The following is a 12,415-nucleotide window of genomic DNA, read 5'->3' as shown; positions in this document are numbered from 1 at the left end:
TAACCATTAGAAATTATGTAAATTGCAGCCATTTTAATACAAGGATTAGTAACTACAGAGAAATAATATTGTGTGATATTTTTTTTATGAAATATATTGTGTAATAATCAATTATTTGAAAGCTGTAAAATTTCATAATTATATCTTGCAAATCAAATTTTTATAGGGGTCATGAATTGAAAAGTTCAAAAGAGAGTGAGACCCCAATTACCTCTAGTTGCATTGCTCTAAATTACACGTAATCGGTTTTTACAAACACACCATCTAGCCTAGCCCCAAATCCTATACATTTTTACAGGCCTATTCCGGCTGCACAAGAAATATAGTTTTGTTTAATGAAGGTTGGGTGCTATGTCAGTTGTCCGTAGACCTTAGCATAGCTTTTTATTGCATCACTATTCGAACATAATTAAGGTAGAAATATAAACTGGTATCGTAATGTTGAATTATTACAGTAGACTAATATAATTATGAGCTTAATACTATAAATACAATCATTAACTATGTGCCTAATATTTATTCACTACCATAATGAGATAGTTAATAATTAAATAAATGTATTAGAGGCACATGAGAGCACCTTAAAACTATAATTGGCCCATTAAATTATAGTCCACCCCTAATTATAGTCATTAACCCAATAAGCCTAATAAAACCCCTTAGGGTTAGGTGTTGGATATATATATAAAGGGTTAATATGTGTTACTATGAAAAAATGAGAGAGTTTGTGTGGTGATAAGAAAAGGGCTTGCTTTCATAAGCTCCTCTTCTACTTCCTCTTCTACCATCTTGGAGACACATTCACATTGAAGATTTTGGTATCATAGCTCAAATGGAAAATGCCAATATAGGAGGTATGTGTTTTCATAAGTTTGTGATGCTCTAAATAAAGTATTGATTTTGCATTTAATGATTATGAGCAATAATGTTTAATGTGTGTTTGGATAGTTCATAATCTATGTGATTGTGTAACAATTGGTATCAAGAGCTAGAATACTTGATTTTAGAGCTCCAAAATATTTGAACTAACCCATTTATTTATTTTTTCAAATCTGAATTTTTTTTTATATTTTCGGATAAAATGAGTTTAAATGTTTTAGAATGGGTTTATCTTGTTCTTTGGATGATTATTGCATGGTTTATTGTAAGATTGCAAGTTTTTCATTGAGTTTATCAATGGTGGAAACCCATTTTCGGATTTGTGTTTATGGGTAGTGTTTTATATTTTTTTGTGAAAAATGGATGAAATGGATGATAGAAATTGATAGAGGGTTGAAAATGGAACAAAACCCCTCAAACGCCATCGGTTTTTTGTGGCCGGGAATGCTCCAACTGATCGGGTCACGAAACGGGTCGCGCCGATCCGAGTTGCAGACCCGCGGACCCATGGCGAAGTTTGTTGGGTGACAGGGGTGACGAAAAACGACTTGGGAAAACGACATGTCGTTTATATTTGGTGGAAAATGTCGTTTTTTGAGCAGAAAAACGACGTGTCGTTTGGGCTCTATCAGCCAAACGACATGTCGTTTTTCATTGACTGGGAGTTCTTTTTTGAGCAGCAAAACGACAGGTTGTTTTTGACCCTGCGACACGTCGTCCTCCACAAACGACATGTCGTTTTTGGAAAACAACATGTCGTTCAGGAATTAAAAAATGCACATGGGGGCGCGTGCAAAGTCAATTTTGGGCCATTTTTCACTAATTTATTCCATTTTTAACATTCTATCATTTCCACATCTTAATTTTATGCATAATATTAATTCATGAATTTATTCATAATCTTAGTTATTAATATTATCTTGTTATGGCATAAATTAATGTTTATTTTCAACAATTAGTGCTTATTTTCTTACCTATCGTAAGATTAAGCATGAAAAATTATTTGGTAATGAGGAACATTTAAATATTAATTTATTTAAATATTGTATCTTCCTCCCATATAAGATTAAGATCCTTATAAGTTATTAATTATCCTATCGATAATAATTGCTTGCTAAGGATGCTTAATATGGTGAAGAAAATTTATTAAATATTATGAATCACGATTTATCTATCCTTTCGATAGTAAATTAATGTATTTGATTATAATATTTAATAGATTGTTCTTACCTGTATATGAGTTCTACTTTATTTATTTGTCTAAGAACTCTAGCATACATGATGATCATTTGTTATTTTGCGATCATTTATTCATGAGAAAAGAGCACAAATGACATGATTTTGTTATAACATGCATTTAATGGTTATTGCTCTTGTTTCTCATTCAGCTTTAAGCATTCTAAGAACCTCTGCCATGTTGACACTGAATGGAACCAACCACAAACAGTGGGTAGAATCTCTCATGTTGAATTTGACTCTTATGAGAGTGGATTTGGCCTTGAGAATGGATGCACCTCCTAAACCTGCTGATGATGCCACTGAAAAGGATAAGAAATCCTATGAGGATTGGGAGCATTCCAATCGCTGTTGTTTGATGCTTATGAGGTATCACATGGATGAGTTCATTCGTGATAGTATTCCTCAGATTGAAAATGCAAAGGATTTTCTTGCTGCCATTAAGGAAAAGTACAAAAAGTTCTCGAAGAATGAGAAAAATGAGTGCTTGACTTTGTTCCATCGCACTAATTATGCTGATACGGGTGATATTAGAGCCCACATTGACAAGCTCATGGGTTGTTACCAAAAGCGCAAGGGCATGGGATTGGATCTTAGTGAGGATTACATGGTGTGGTTTGTGATGGAAACCATTCCTTCTCAATTTGATTCGATCAGATCAAGCTACAATGCTCAAAAGGAGCAGTGGACCATTGAGGAGATGACTGCTATTCTTGCCAAAGAAGAAGAGGACATGAAAAAGGGGAGAGCAAGAAGTATCTCCATGGTGACCAATCCAAACAATTCTCACAAGAGAAAGTTCACTCCCAACAACTCTAGTGACCAAAGGTTTCATAAGAAGAAAGCCACCAATCCTAAGGGAAATGGACATGCTAGCTCTTATTCAACTGGTCATAAGAATGAGTTTTTCAAAGGGAAGTGCAACTTTGGTCAATGCTTCGGGCATAAGAAAGCTGATTGCCGAAAGCTTAAAGCTCACTTAGAGAAGAAAGGTAATTGTCTTGTGATGGTTTGTTTGGAATCTAATATTATTGATGTGCCCTCAAACACTTAGTGGTTAGATACTGGTGCTACAATTCATGTTACGAATTCTTTGCAGGCAATGACAAGTCGAAGAAGGCCGAGTAGGTTGGAGGAGTATGTATACATGGGAGACGATACTAAAGTCAGAGTTGAATTTTTTGGGACTGTTAATCTGCAGCTGAATACTGGGCATTTTTTGGAGTTGCATGATGTTGCTTATTTACCCTCTATTAGGAGGAATTTGATATCTGTATCTATTTTGGATAGACTAGGTTATAGTCTTCATTTTGGAACTGGAAAACTGACTTTGTATCGTGACTCTATGTTGATTGGAAATGGAACTTTGTGTGGAAACTTATATAAGCTTGATTTACTTGATGTTGTTCCTGTTACTTCTCCCTCTTGTTCTTCTTCTTCTTCTCTCAATGCTGTTGTTGGTTCTAAACGTGCAAGATCAGATTTGAAATCTTCCATGCTTTGGCATAAACATTTAGGCCATATTTCTAGAGATAGAATGAAGAGATTGGTGAAAGATGGTGTGCTTTAGGATCTTGATTTTTCTGATTTTACTGCTTGTGTTGATTATATAAAAGGAAAGTTGACTGCCAAGGTTAGAAAGAGTAAATCAGACAGATGTGCAGATGTGTTAGAGCTTATTCATACTGATATTTGTGGGCCTTTTGTTCCACCTGCTATGGGTGGTTATAAATACTTTATCACCTTCATTGATGATTTTTCTCGATATGGCCATGTTGAGCTCATTCGTGAAAAATCTGAATCTTTAGATGCTTTCAAGATTTTCAAGACGAATGTTGAGCTTCAAAAGGGAAAGAAGATTAAAGCTGTCAATTCTGATAGAGGTGGAGAGTATTATGGGCGTTATGATGAAACTGGAAGGAACCCCGGGCCTTTTGCCAAATACTTGCAAGAATGTGGTATTGATGCAAGATATACAATGCCAGGGACACCCCAACAAAATGGAATTGCTGAAAGAAGGAATCGCACACTTCTTGACATGGTACGTTGTATGTTGATTCATTCTAGCTTGCCAGAATTTTTATGGGGTGAGGCATTAAGGACTGCTGCTTATATCTTGAATCAAGTGCCTAGCAAGTCTGTCCCAAAGACACCATACGAGTTGTGGTCAGGCAAGAAACCGAGTTTGCGTCATTTTCATGTTTGGGGATGTAAAGCTGAAGTAAGGCCCTATAACCCACAATCTAAGAAGCTTGATCCGAAGACTATTAGTGGCTATTTTGTAGGCTACACTATTGGTTCAAGGGGTTCTAGATTCTATTGTCCTTCTCACACCACCAGGGTGATAGAATCAGATAGAGCTGTCTATTTTGAAGATGAATTTAGTTCAAGTCAAGGGTCAAGAGAAATTATGTTCAGGGAAGAACGTATTTATGTCCCTGTACCTGTTGCTTCCGCTTCCGCTCCTACTATTGATCCCGTGATTGAACAAATTCCAACAGAAGCTCATGATGAACCTCAGAATCACATGCAAGATGAAAATCCTGATATTGAGGGTGGTGAAGTTGTGTTAAGAAGATCAGAGAGAGCTCGCAAACCTGCTATTCATGATGACTACCTTGTCTATTTGCAAGAACATGATTATAATGTGGGAGACGCTTATGAACCAGTTACTTACCAAGAAGCTATGAGGATTCCTCAATCTAAGTTATGGTTGAATGCAATGACAGATGAGTCAAGTTCCATGTCGCGAAACAAAGTATGGAATTTAGTTGTTCTACCGAAAGGTTGCAGACCCATTGGGTGCAAATGGGTTTACAAGATCAAATATGATTCAAGTGGGCAACTAGTAAAGTATAAGGCTAGACTTGTTGCTAAAGGATATAGCCAGAGAGAAGGTATTGATTACAAAAAAACATTCTCACCTGTCTCTATCAAAGATTCTTTGCGAATCATCATGGCTATGGTTGCTCATTTTGATTTGGAACTTGAACAAATGGATGTGAAAACTGCCTTTCTAAATGGAGATTTGTATGAAGATATCTACATGACTCAACCTGTTGGTTTTGAGGAGCCTGGCAAGGAGCATATGGTTTGCAAGCTCAATAAGTCTGTTTATGGACTTAAATAAGCATCAAGACAGTGGTATCTCAAATTTGATGCAGTTGTCACTGCAAATGGTTTCATGGAAAACAAAGTTGATCAATGTGTTGGGTTTTATGCCCTAAATAAAACTCTATTTCAATGTAATCCAGATTATTCAATATCAATAAAGTAACAGAAGTATTTTTCATTCATTTGTGTATGTTTTGGTTCACTTAATCAATTGTTTGTCTATTTGATTTATAAATTCATCCAAACCCCTTTTCACATACTTGATCATGTTTATTGTGTTGTCAACACAGTGGAAAGTAAACATGACTATGTGAATAAAGTATTCCTAGATTTATCAGAACACTGGGTTTTACTGATATGACAATCTACAACAGAGTTTACTTGCATTTGGAGAAATGTTATGTTCTTTCCAGAACATAGGTTAAAGTAAAGCTCAGGTTGGATGCATGGAGTATGCATTGGAATGGACCGATATTGAACTTTGAATTAGATTTCTGAAACTTACCGTAAATATCTATTCAATTCAATATCATAAGTTGATCCTAGATCACATGATCGAAATCCTGATATGGTTAGGCTAAATTTCAAGAGTATTATTCGTGTTCTTTGATTTGTTAGTTAAGCCTAATTTTTGGTGAGGGCAATACATACATTTTGGGAACACGGTAGTGCGATTGAGTAGGAGCGCTAACATAAATATGGAATCTATAGCTTCTATCTAGCGAATAGTAAGCAAAGGGTGATTTCCTTCGAGCTTAACCAAACGAGATAAATGATTGAGTACTCATTTCACTTAGCTGAAATATCATTTATACAGGGTTAAGTGTTTTAAGGATAAAATACATTGTAGGGTGTTACGGTAATTTAGTCCCTTTACAGTGTAAATCATCCATATAGAGGATCATTGATCACATTAGGATTATAACAATGGATAACTAATGATGTGTCTATATGGTGGAACATATAGAGCATTCTATATACTGAGAGTGCAATTCTGAGTTCTATGTGTGGATTCAACGAAGAATTAATAAGTCAGTGAATTTAAGTGGTAAATTCTAGATCTGCTTATTGGAAGCTCGGATATATAGACTCATGGTCCCCCCACTAGTTGAGATAATATTACTTGTAAGACTCATTTAATTGATTTTAATTAATCAATTAAAATTCTCAAGATAGACTATGTCTATTTGAGAATTAATCACTTATTAAGGGCAAAACAGAAAATAGAGATTTTGATGGGCATATTTATTAATTAGGAAACTTTAATTAGTTTCATTATTAATAAAATAAATGACAATATATTATTTGATAATTAATTTTAATTATTAAATAATTTGATTTGACATTTATGTGATTGAACAAAGGAATTGGCAGTTTTTGACAAAACAGGAAACTATCAGTGTAGGAAAAGGAAAGTTGGAAAAGTGGCAAGCCTTGTTTCCACAATGTCTAGGCCGGCCACTTAACTTCCCTTTTCCCTTTGATTTTTTCAATATTAAATGTCAATTAATTCAATCATAGCCCTGGGTGGTCTTCTATAAATAGAAGGCAAAGGCTTCAGAGTTTATAACACAACTTAACAACTGATACACAACATTATTCTGACAGAATTTTCTCTCTAAAAATTCTCTCTGAGCCGCCACCCTCTCTCTCTCTATTCCTTCACTGTTTCGAAATCTATAAGTGCTAGAGTAGTGCCCACACACATCAAGTAATACCTCAATCATAGTGAGGAAGGCTGTGTAGAATTCAGAAACAACAAAGAAGGACTATCGGGCTCAGATCTTGATTATACTCTGCTACAGAAAGGAATCAAGGGTTAGAGATCTGAGTGGGAGGAGACATATATTCCGCTGCACCCAATGTAAGATTTCTGATACTCTTATGTGTTTAATTTTCTATCGTTTTAGAAGTTCTTATTTAGGTTGTTAAATCAACATACTTGTGAGTAGATCTAAGTTCCTGGTAAAATAACTTCCAACACAATGTATATATATGAAGGTCAGTGGGAGTAGCTTCATCTTCCTGGTACTGTATGTTGATGATATTTTGCTTGCTTCTAATGATAAAAATCTGTTGTCTGAGACAAAGCAATTGTTATCTGACCATTTTGATATGAAAGACCTTGGTGAGGCTTCATATGTACTTGGATACAGATCCTTCGGGATAGATCTAAAGGTATTCTTCGGTTGTCTCAAAGAACTTATATTGATCAGATTTTGAAAAGATTCAATATGCATACTTGTTCACCTGGAAAGGCACCAATAGTGAAAGGTGACAAATTCTCAAAGGGCCAATGTCCACAAAATGACAAAGAGAGAGATGAAATGAAAGTGGTTCCTTATGCGTCAGTTGTGGGTAGTCTGATGTACGCTCAAGTATGCACACGCCCTGATATTGCTTTTGTTGTTGGCGTGTTGGGTAGATACTTGAGTGATCCTGGACTTAGCCATTGGAAAGCGGCTAAGAAGGTCATGCGGTATCTTCAGGGTACCAAGGATCATATGTTGACTTATCGGCGAGCTGACACTCTTGATATAGTTGGGTTTAGTGACGCTGATTATGCAGGATGCGTGGATGATAAGAAATCCACATCAGGCTACATTTTCATGATGACTGGAGGAGTTGTTTCGTGGAAAAGTGTCAAACAGACACTCACAGCATCCTCAACAATGGAGGCAGAGTATATGGCGTGTTATGAGGCTACTTGTCAGGCAATATGGCTGCGGAACTTCATTTCAGCATTGGGTGTTATGGACTCTATCTCGAGGCCGCTGAAATTATATTGTGATAATTCCGCAGCAGTAGCTTTCTCTAGAAATGTTAGAAGTACTTCCCGTTCTAAACACATTGACATAAAGTACTATTTTGTTAAAGAGAAAGTTACAGAGTCTCTTATTTCCATTGAATACACGCCTAGCACTGGCATGTTAGCAGACCCACTAACGAAAGGCTTACCCATATGTGTATTTTTGGAGCATGTTGCTCGAATGGGATTGTTAAAAGCCTAGCTGTTGAGCTCAGTGGGAGTTTTTCTATTATGTATTGAACATGCTAGTATCTTGTAAGGAATGCTCATGACTTGTATTTTGAACATGCATAATGATATTGTAGTCACTTCTAGTTATTGTTGTCATATGTATGCAAGCATGTGTTGTTTACTGAAGTGACAGGTACAAAAGGAGATGAATGCGCATAGTCTCAATTTTGTTGTACCTCATGCATGTTTGGTTTGATTGTTAATGATTGTTATTGAATTAAAATGTCTTCAAGGTCAATTCATACATAGTATATGTATCCCGTCGATATGCTATTATGTACGTCTTAATAGGTTACCTTATGTGTGATAGACAATGTTATGGTGGTTGATTATATTGTCCAAGTGGAAGAATGCTAGAATTATTATTGTGGACTAATATAATCATGAGCTTAATACCATAAACACAATCATTAACTATATGCCTAATATTTATTCACTACCATAATGAGATGGTTAATAATTAAATAAATGTATTAGAGGCACATGAGAGCACCCTAAAACTATAATTGGCCCATTAAATTATAGTCCACCACTAATTATACTCATTAACCCAATAAGCCTAATAAAACCCCTTAGGGTTAGGTGTTGGATATATATATAAAGGTTTAATATGTGTTAGTATGAAAAAATGAGAGAGTTTGTGTGGTGATAAGAAAAGGGCTTGCTTTCATAAGCTCCTCTTCTACTTCCTCTTCTACCATCTTGGAGACACATTCACATTGAAGATTTTGGTGTCATAGCTCAAATGGAAAATGCCAATATGGGAGGTATGTGTTTTCATAAGTTTGTGATGCTCTAAATAAAGTATTGATTTTGCATTTAATGACTATGAGCAATAATGTTTAATGTGTGTTTGGATAGTTCATAATCTATGTGATTGTATAACACGTAATTGTTACTATAAACAAGGGAAGACCTGAAAAGGGAATGGTGTCTCTCTTTTTCTTGCAATGCAATAGAAAGGGGATGTTCAGTTCTAGTATGGATAAAAAAATTGGTTCATTTTTAATGTACATATTCAAGCATTAAATACTGAGCTCAAGCTGTTGTACTTTTAGTTTCTGTATGAGTCTAAGTATAGAATAAACTCCTTGACTTGGGCTAGGTAAAGACCACCAACCCCCAAGAATTCCAACTAAAGAGAACTTTTGATCTCTTACTTCCACTCTTGCAAGGCAAAGAAGCTTGTAGTCTCGAACTTCGACTTTGTGTGCATACAGAGTCTGAAATAAATAGAACCGGCCAAAGTTAGAAATGGGATTGTAAACATATAGGCTTATACTTGCTCAAGATTATGAAATTCAATGAACTCAACAATGAGAGTTGGTATGGAACTTCTCACTTGTGGAAAAATAGATGCAGTTCATGTTCTTTGAAAAAGTTTCATTAAATCAGCAATATCCAATCAAATAAGTTTGTATGACCATCTGGTTTATTTTAATTTGACACCCAAAGGTGTAACTGGAGAACAGGAAATATATGAATCAGAGGCAATGAAAGCTCATATTAGCAAGAAAGATAGGGTTTGAGATGATGATTCTTTCTTGGTTTTCAGAAGCTAATTCTCAAAAAACAATTATTAACATAGGTTTGAAGGTTTATGATCACATTTATAAACATATAAACTCTGAAGAATGCAACCCAAGTACCCTAAATGGTGTAACTAATTCTTGCAGCTTGATGAATACACAAGAATATACACATCATTTTACATTTTTAAAAGTAGCAGGAAAAAACAACAAAAGATTCCAATCTTATACTGCAACAACTGCTTGAAACAATCAATTTAAATAGAAAAGCACTCACCTTTACACCAAACAAGCTAGGCTCTTGCTGCATAGATCGATTACACAGCTGCAAAATATAAAATTGAAGTCAACAATTTTGACAAAAGCAACAGTCTTATTATCAAGTTTCCTACTCCTACTATTAATTCTGCAACTAATGTTATTATATAGGCCTTCGCTTAGAAAGGGGTGCCATTAATGTAATGAAAATTGTTAAGCTTGCTAACCTCGTCGACAAAAACATAGACTGAGAAAGGACTAGGCTTTGTGCTGAAGAGGAAAAGCAGAACTTTGAATGCAACTAGCGTAACGGGATCACCCAAATGTGAGATCACAGTGACAATGAAAAAAATAGGCAACCAGAATCTCTTAGCAAATGTCCAAAAGACATTTGAATCTTTTTCTACACCTGAAGCACCCCATGGTTCTTGATGATGCTCATACACCAAATTATCAAAGTCTGTAATATAAAAGTTCAAACAAAGGAAGATTGAGAAGTGTATCATCTATAACATTTCATAAATACAACTCAGGTTGCATGTGTAGTTGTGTATTGATTCTCACCATCTATAGCATATGACACACGAGGAGCAAAAGTCACTAATCCAAAAACAGTTGACACTGCAATAGCATTTTTCAATCTTATTTTACCTCCTGAAAGAATCCCAAAACCAGACAGGACAAAAAGATTTGTTACTCAGCAAACCAATGATGAACATTATTGAACAACTGCTTCTTTTTCCTGATAAAAAAATTAAGTGCACAGGGCAATGCAACTGAGATCAATCTTGTAATGTAGTTATAATCTTTGTTATGAAATAAATCCAATCAACAAACTTAAAAGGGATTTTTATTGATATCAGTAACCTAAGAACCTAATTAAAACCATTATCAAGCTTATAATGCAGTTCTAATCCTTAACTATTGATTGATCAATAAAGTCATATTGTAATCCAAATAATATTCATTCCCCTTAGACTCTTCCTTCCAAGAAAAATTCACAAAATCAACTGAGTAAACACCATTATCATTATAATCAAATAAACAAAAACGCCAACAATCAAATACATTAAGTTTCAAAGAATGTACCTGGTAAACAGAAATTCTGAAAATATCTTCTTTGGGTATTTAATATATACTGAAATCCCGAGATACGGCTACGCAGTACAGGTTCAAAGCCCTTCATCAATCTCTTCAAAGGTTCCCATTTGGTATACACTGTGTAGATATAGAGAGAAATATATACAAACATACATATATGTACATGTAAATAAACTTTTGCTATCAAAATATAAAACTGACAAATAAAAATGCAAAGAAGAAGTTATAGAAAGAAAAACTGATTTACAAAATGGTCTTGGAGAAGAAGTGAATGAAGAATAAGAAGAAGATGTGATTGCAGGAAGAGATTGCTTAAGTGGATAAAGAAATATTCTGGAAGTGGAATAAGCCATGTTTAAGCTAAAATCATCTCCAACTGCCTGTAACCCTTACAAATATGTAATCTTGATCGATTGGGTGGGTCTTCTACAATTTCCTCTTCTCTGCAAATTGGGATGGGAGGAATCTTTGATCGAATAAACCTCTCTGTCTCTCCCCCCTCATAACACTTCTCAGAATTAGAAATGTCATGTCGTTTCTACCCTTTTCGTTAACACAAAAACGACATGTAGTTTATTTGCAAAAAGTATAAACACCCATAAAATTTGTAATTTCTGCCAACTTATTTTTAGGGATTATTTCAAAACGAACACAAAAACAACAACAATAAAAATTAAAAGTAATACAGTTGTACGAAATTTTAAATATTTTTACGATTTTATTTATGAGCCTTTTGATATATTTTTATGTTGTATACTTGTTAATTTATTGTTGATTTTTTGTTGATATTGTTTGGATATTATTTTTCTATTATTTTCATGTAATTTTCTTGTTGTTTTGATAGTTTGTTGTTTTAAAAAACATCGTAAAAAAAAAAAAAAACTGGAAAAGTATAAATTTTTTACCAAAAAAAGGTACTTTATTGTAAATTTTTCTTTTTTCAAGATGACTTATCCTAAAATATTATTAAACTCTGATTATATTTTTTTAAAAAAAAATCAATTTTAATTCTTTAAAACTATCTTCTCCTCATTGTATAACTTTATTTGCGCTTTTAATGAAAAATGGTTTGGCTCCCAAGACAAATTTCCTTTAATATTGTAATTGTTATAAAATAATATAAAGTAGATGAGACTACAATTTCGTTACAAATTAATTAAAGGTCTTGTCTTTTGACATGTTTTGAGAGTTTCTTTGTCCTTGACGTTGTTTTGTTTCGAGTTACTGCTATGGCTTCGAGTAGTCATCAAGATGGAGA

The 12,415-nt window shown here is 34.4% G+C and overlaps 3 protein-coding genes across 3 annotated transcripts; 2 read left to right on the top strand and 1 right to left on the bottom strand.

Moving 5' to 3' along the window:
* Positions 1-1,463: 1,463 nt before the first annotated feature.
* On the top strand, positions 1,464-3,560 carry LOC133030583 (uncharacterized). The gene is made up of 3 exons (XM_061103375.1): positions 1,464-1,665; positions 2,268-3,107; positions 3,215-3,560. Exons 1-3 carry the CDS (start codon positions 1,464-1,466, stop codon positions 3,241-3,243), a joined length of 1,071 nt encoding a protein of 356 aa, XP_060959358.1. The 3' UTR covers positions 3,244-3,560.
* Positions 3,561-7,463: 3,903 nt separating this feature from the next.
* On the top strand, positions 7,464-8,240 carry LOC133030582 (secreted RxLR effector protein 161-like). The gene has a single exon (XM_061103374.1). The coding sequence runs from the start codon at positions 7,464-7,466 to the stop codon at positions 8,238-8,240; it is 777 nt and encodes a 258-aa protein (XP_060959357.1).
* Positions 8,241-9,186: 946 nt separating this feature from the next.
* LOC115698793 (uncharacterized) lies at positions 9,187-11,672 on the bottom strand. The gene is made up of 6 exons (XM_030625975.2): positions 11,405-11,672; positions 11,146-11,274; positions 10,621-10,710; positions 10,284-10,516; positions 10,076-10,123; positions 9,187-9,492 (listed from the first exon to the last, which is right to left on the bottom strand). Exons 1-6 carry the CDS (start codon positions 11,508-11,510, stop codon positions 9,295-9,297), a joined length of 804 nt encoding a protein of 267 aa, XP_030481835.2. The 5' UTR covers positions 11,511-11,672; the 3' UTR covers positions 9,187-9,294.
* Positions 11,673-12,415: the final 743 nt, after the last annotated feature.

Source organism: Cannabis sativa, chromosome 8 (assembly GCF_029168945.1).
Source record: "Cannabis sativa cultivar Pink pepper isolate KNU-18-1 chromosome 8, ASM2916894v1, whole genome shotgun sequence".
NCBI lineage: Eukaryota > Viridiplantae > Streptophyta > Magnoliopsida > Rosales > Cannabaceae > Cannabis > Cannabis sativa.
This window is presented reverse-complemented; position numbering and strand designations above follow the sequence as displayed.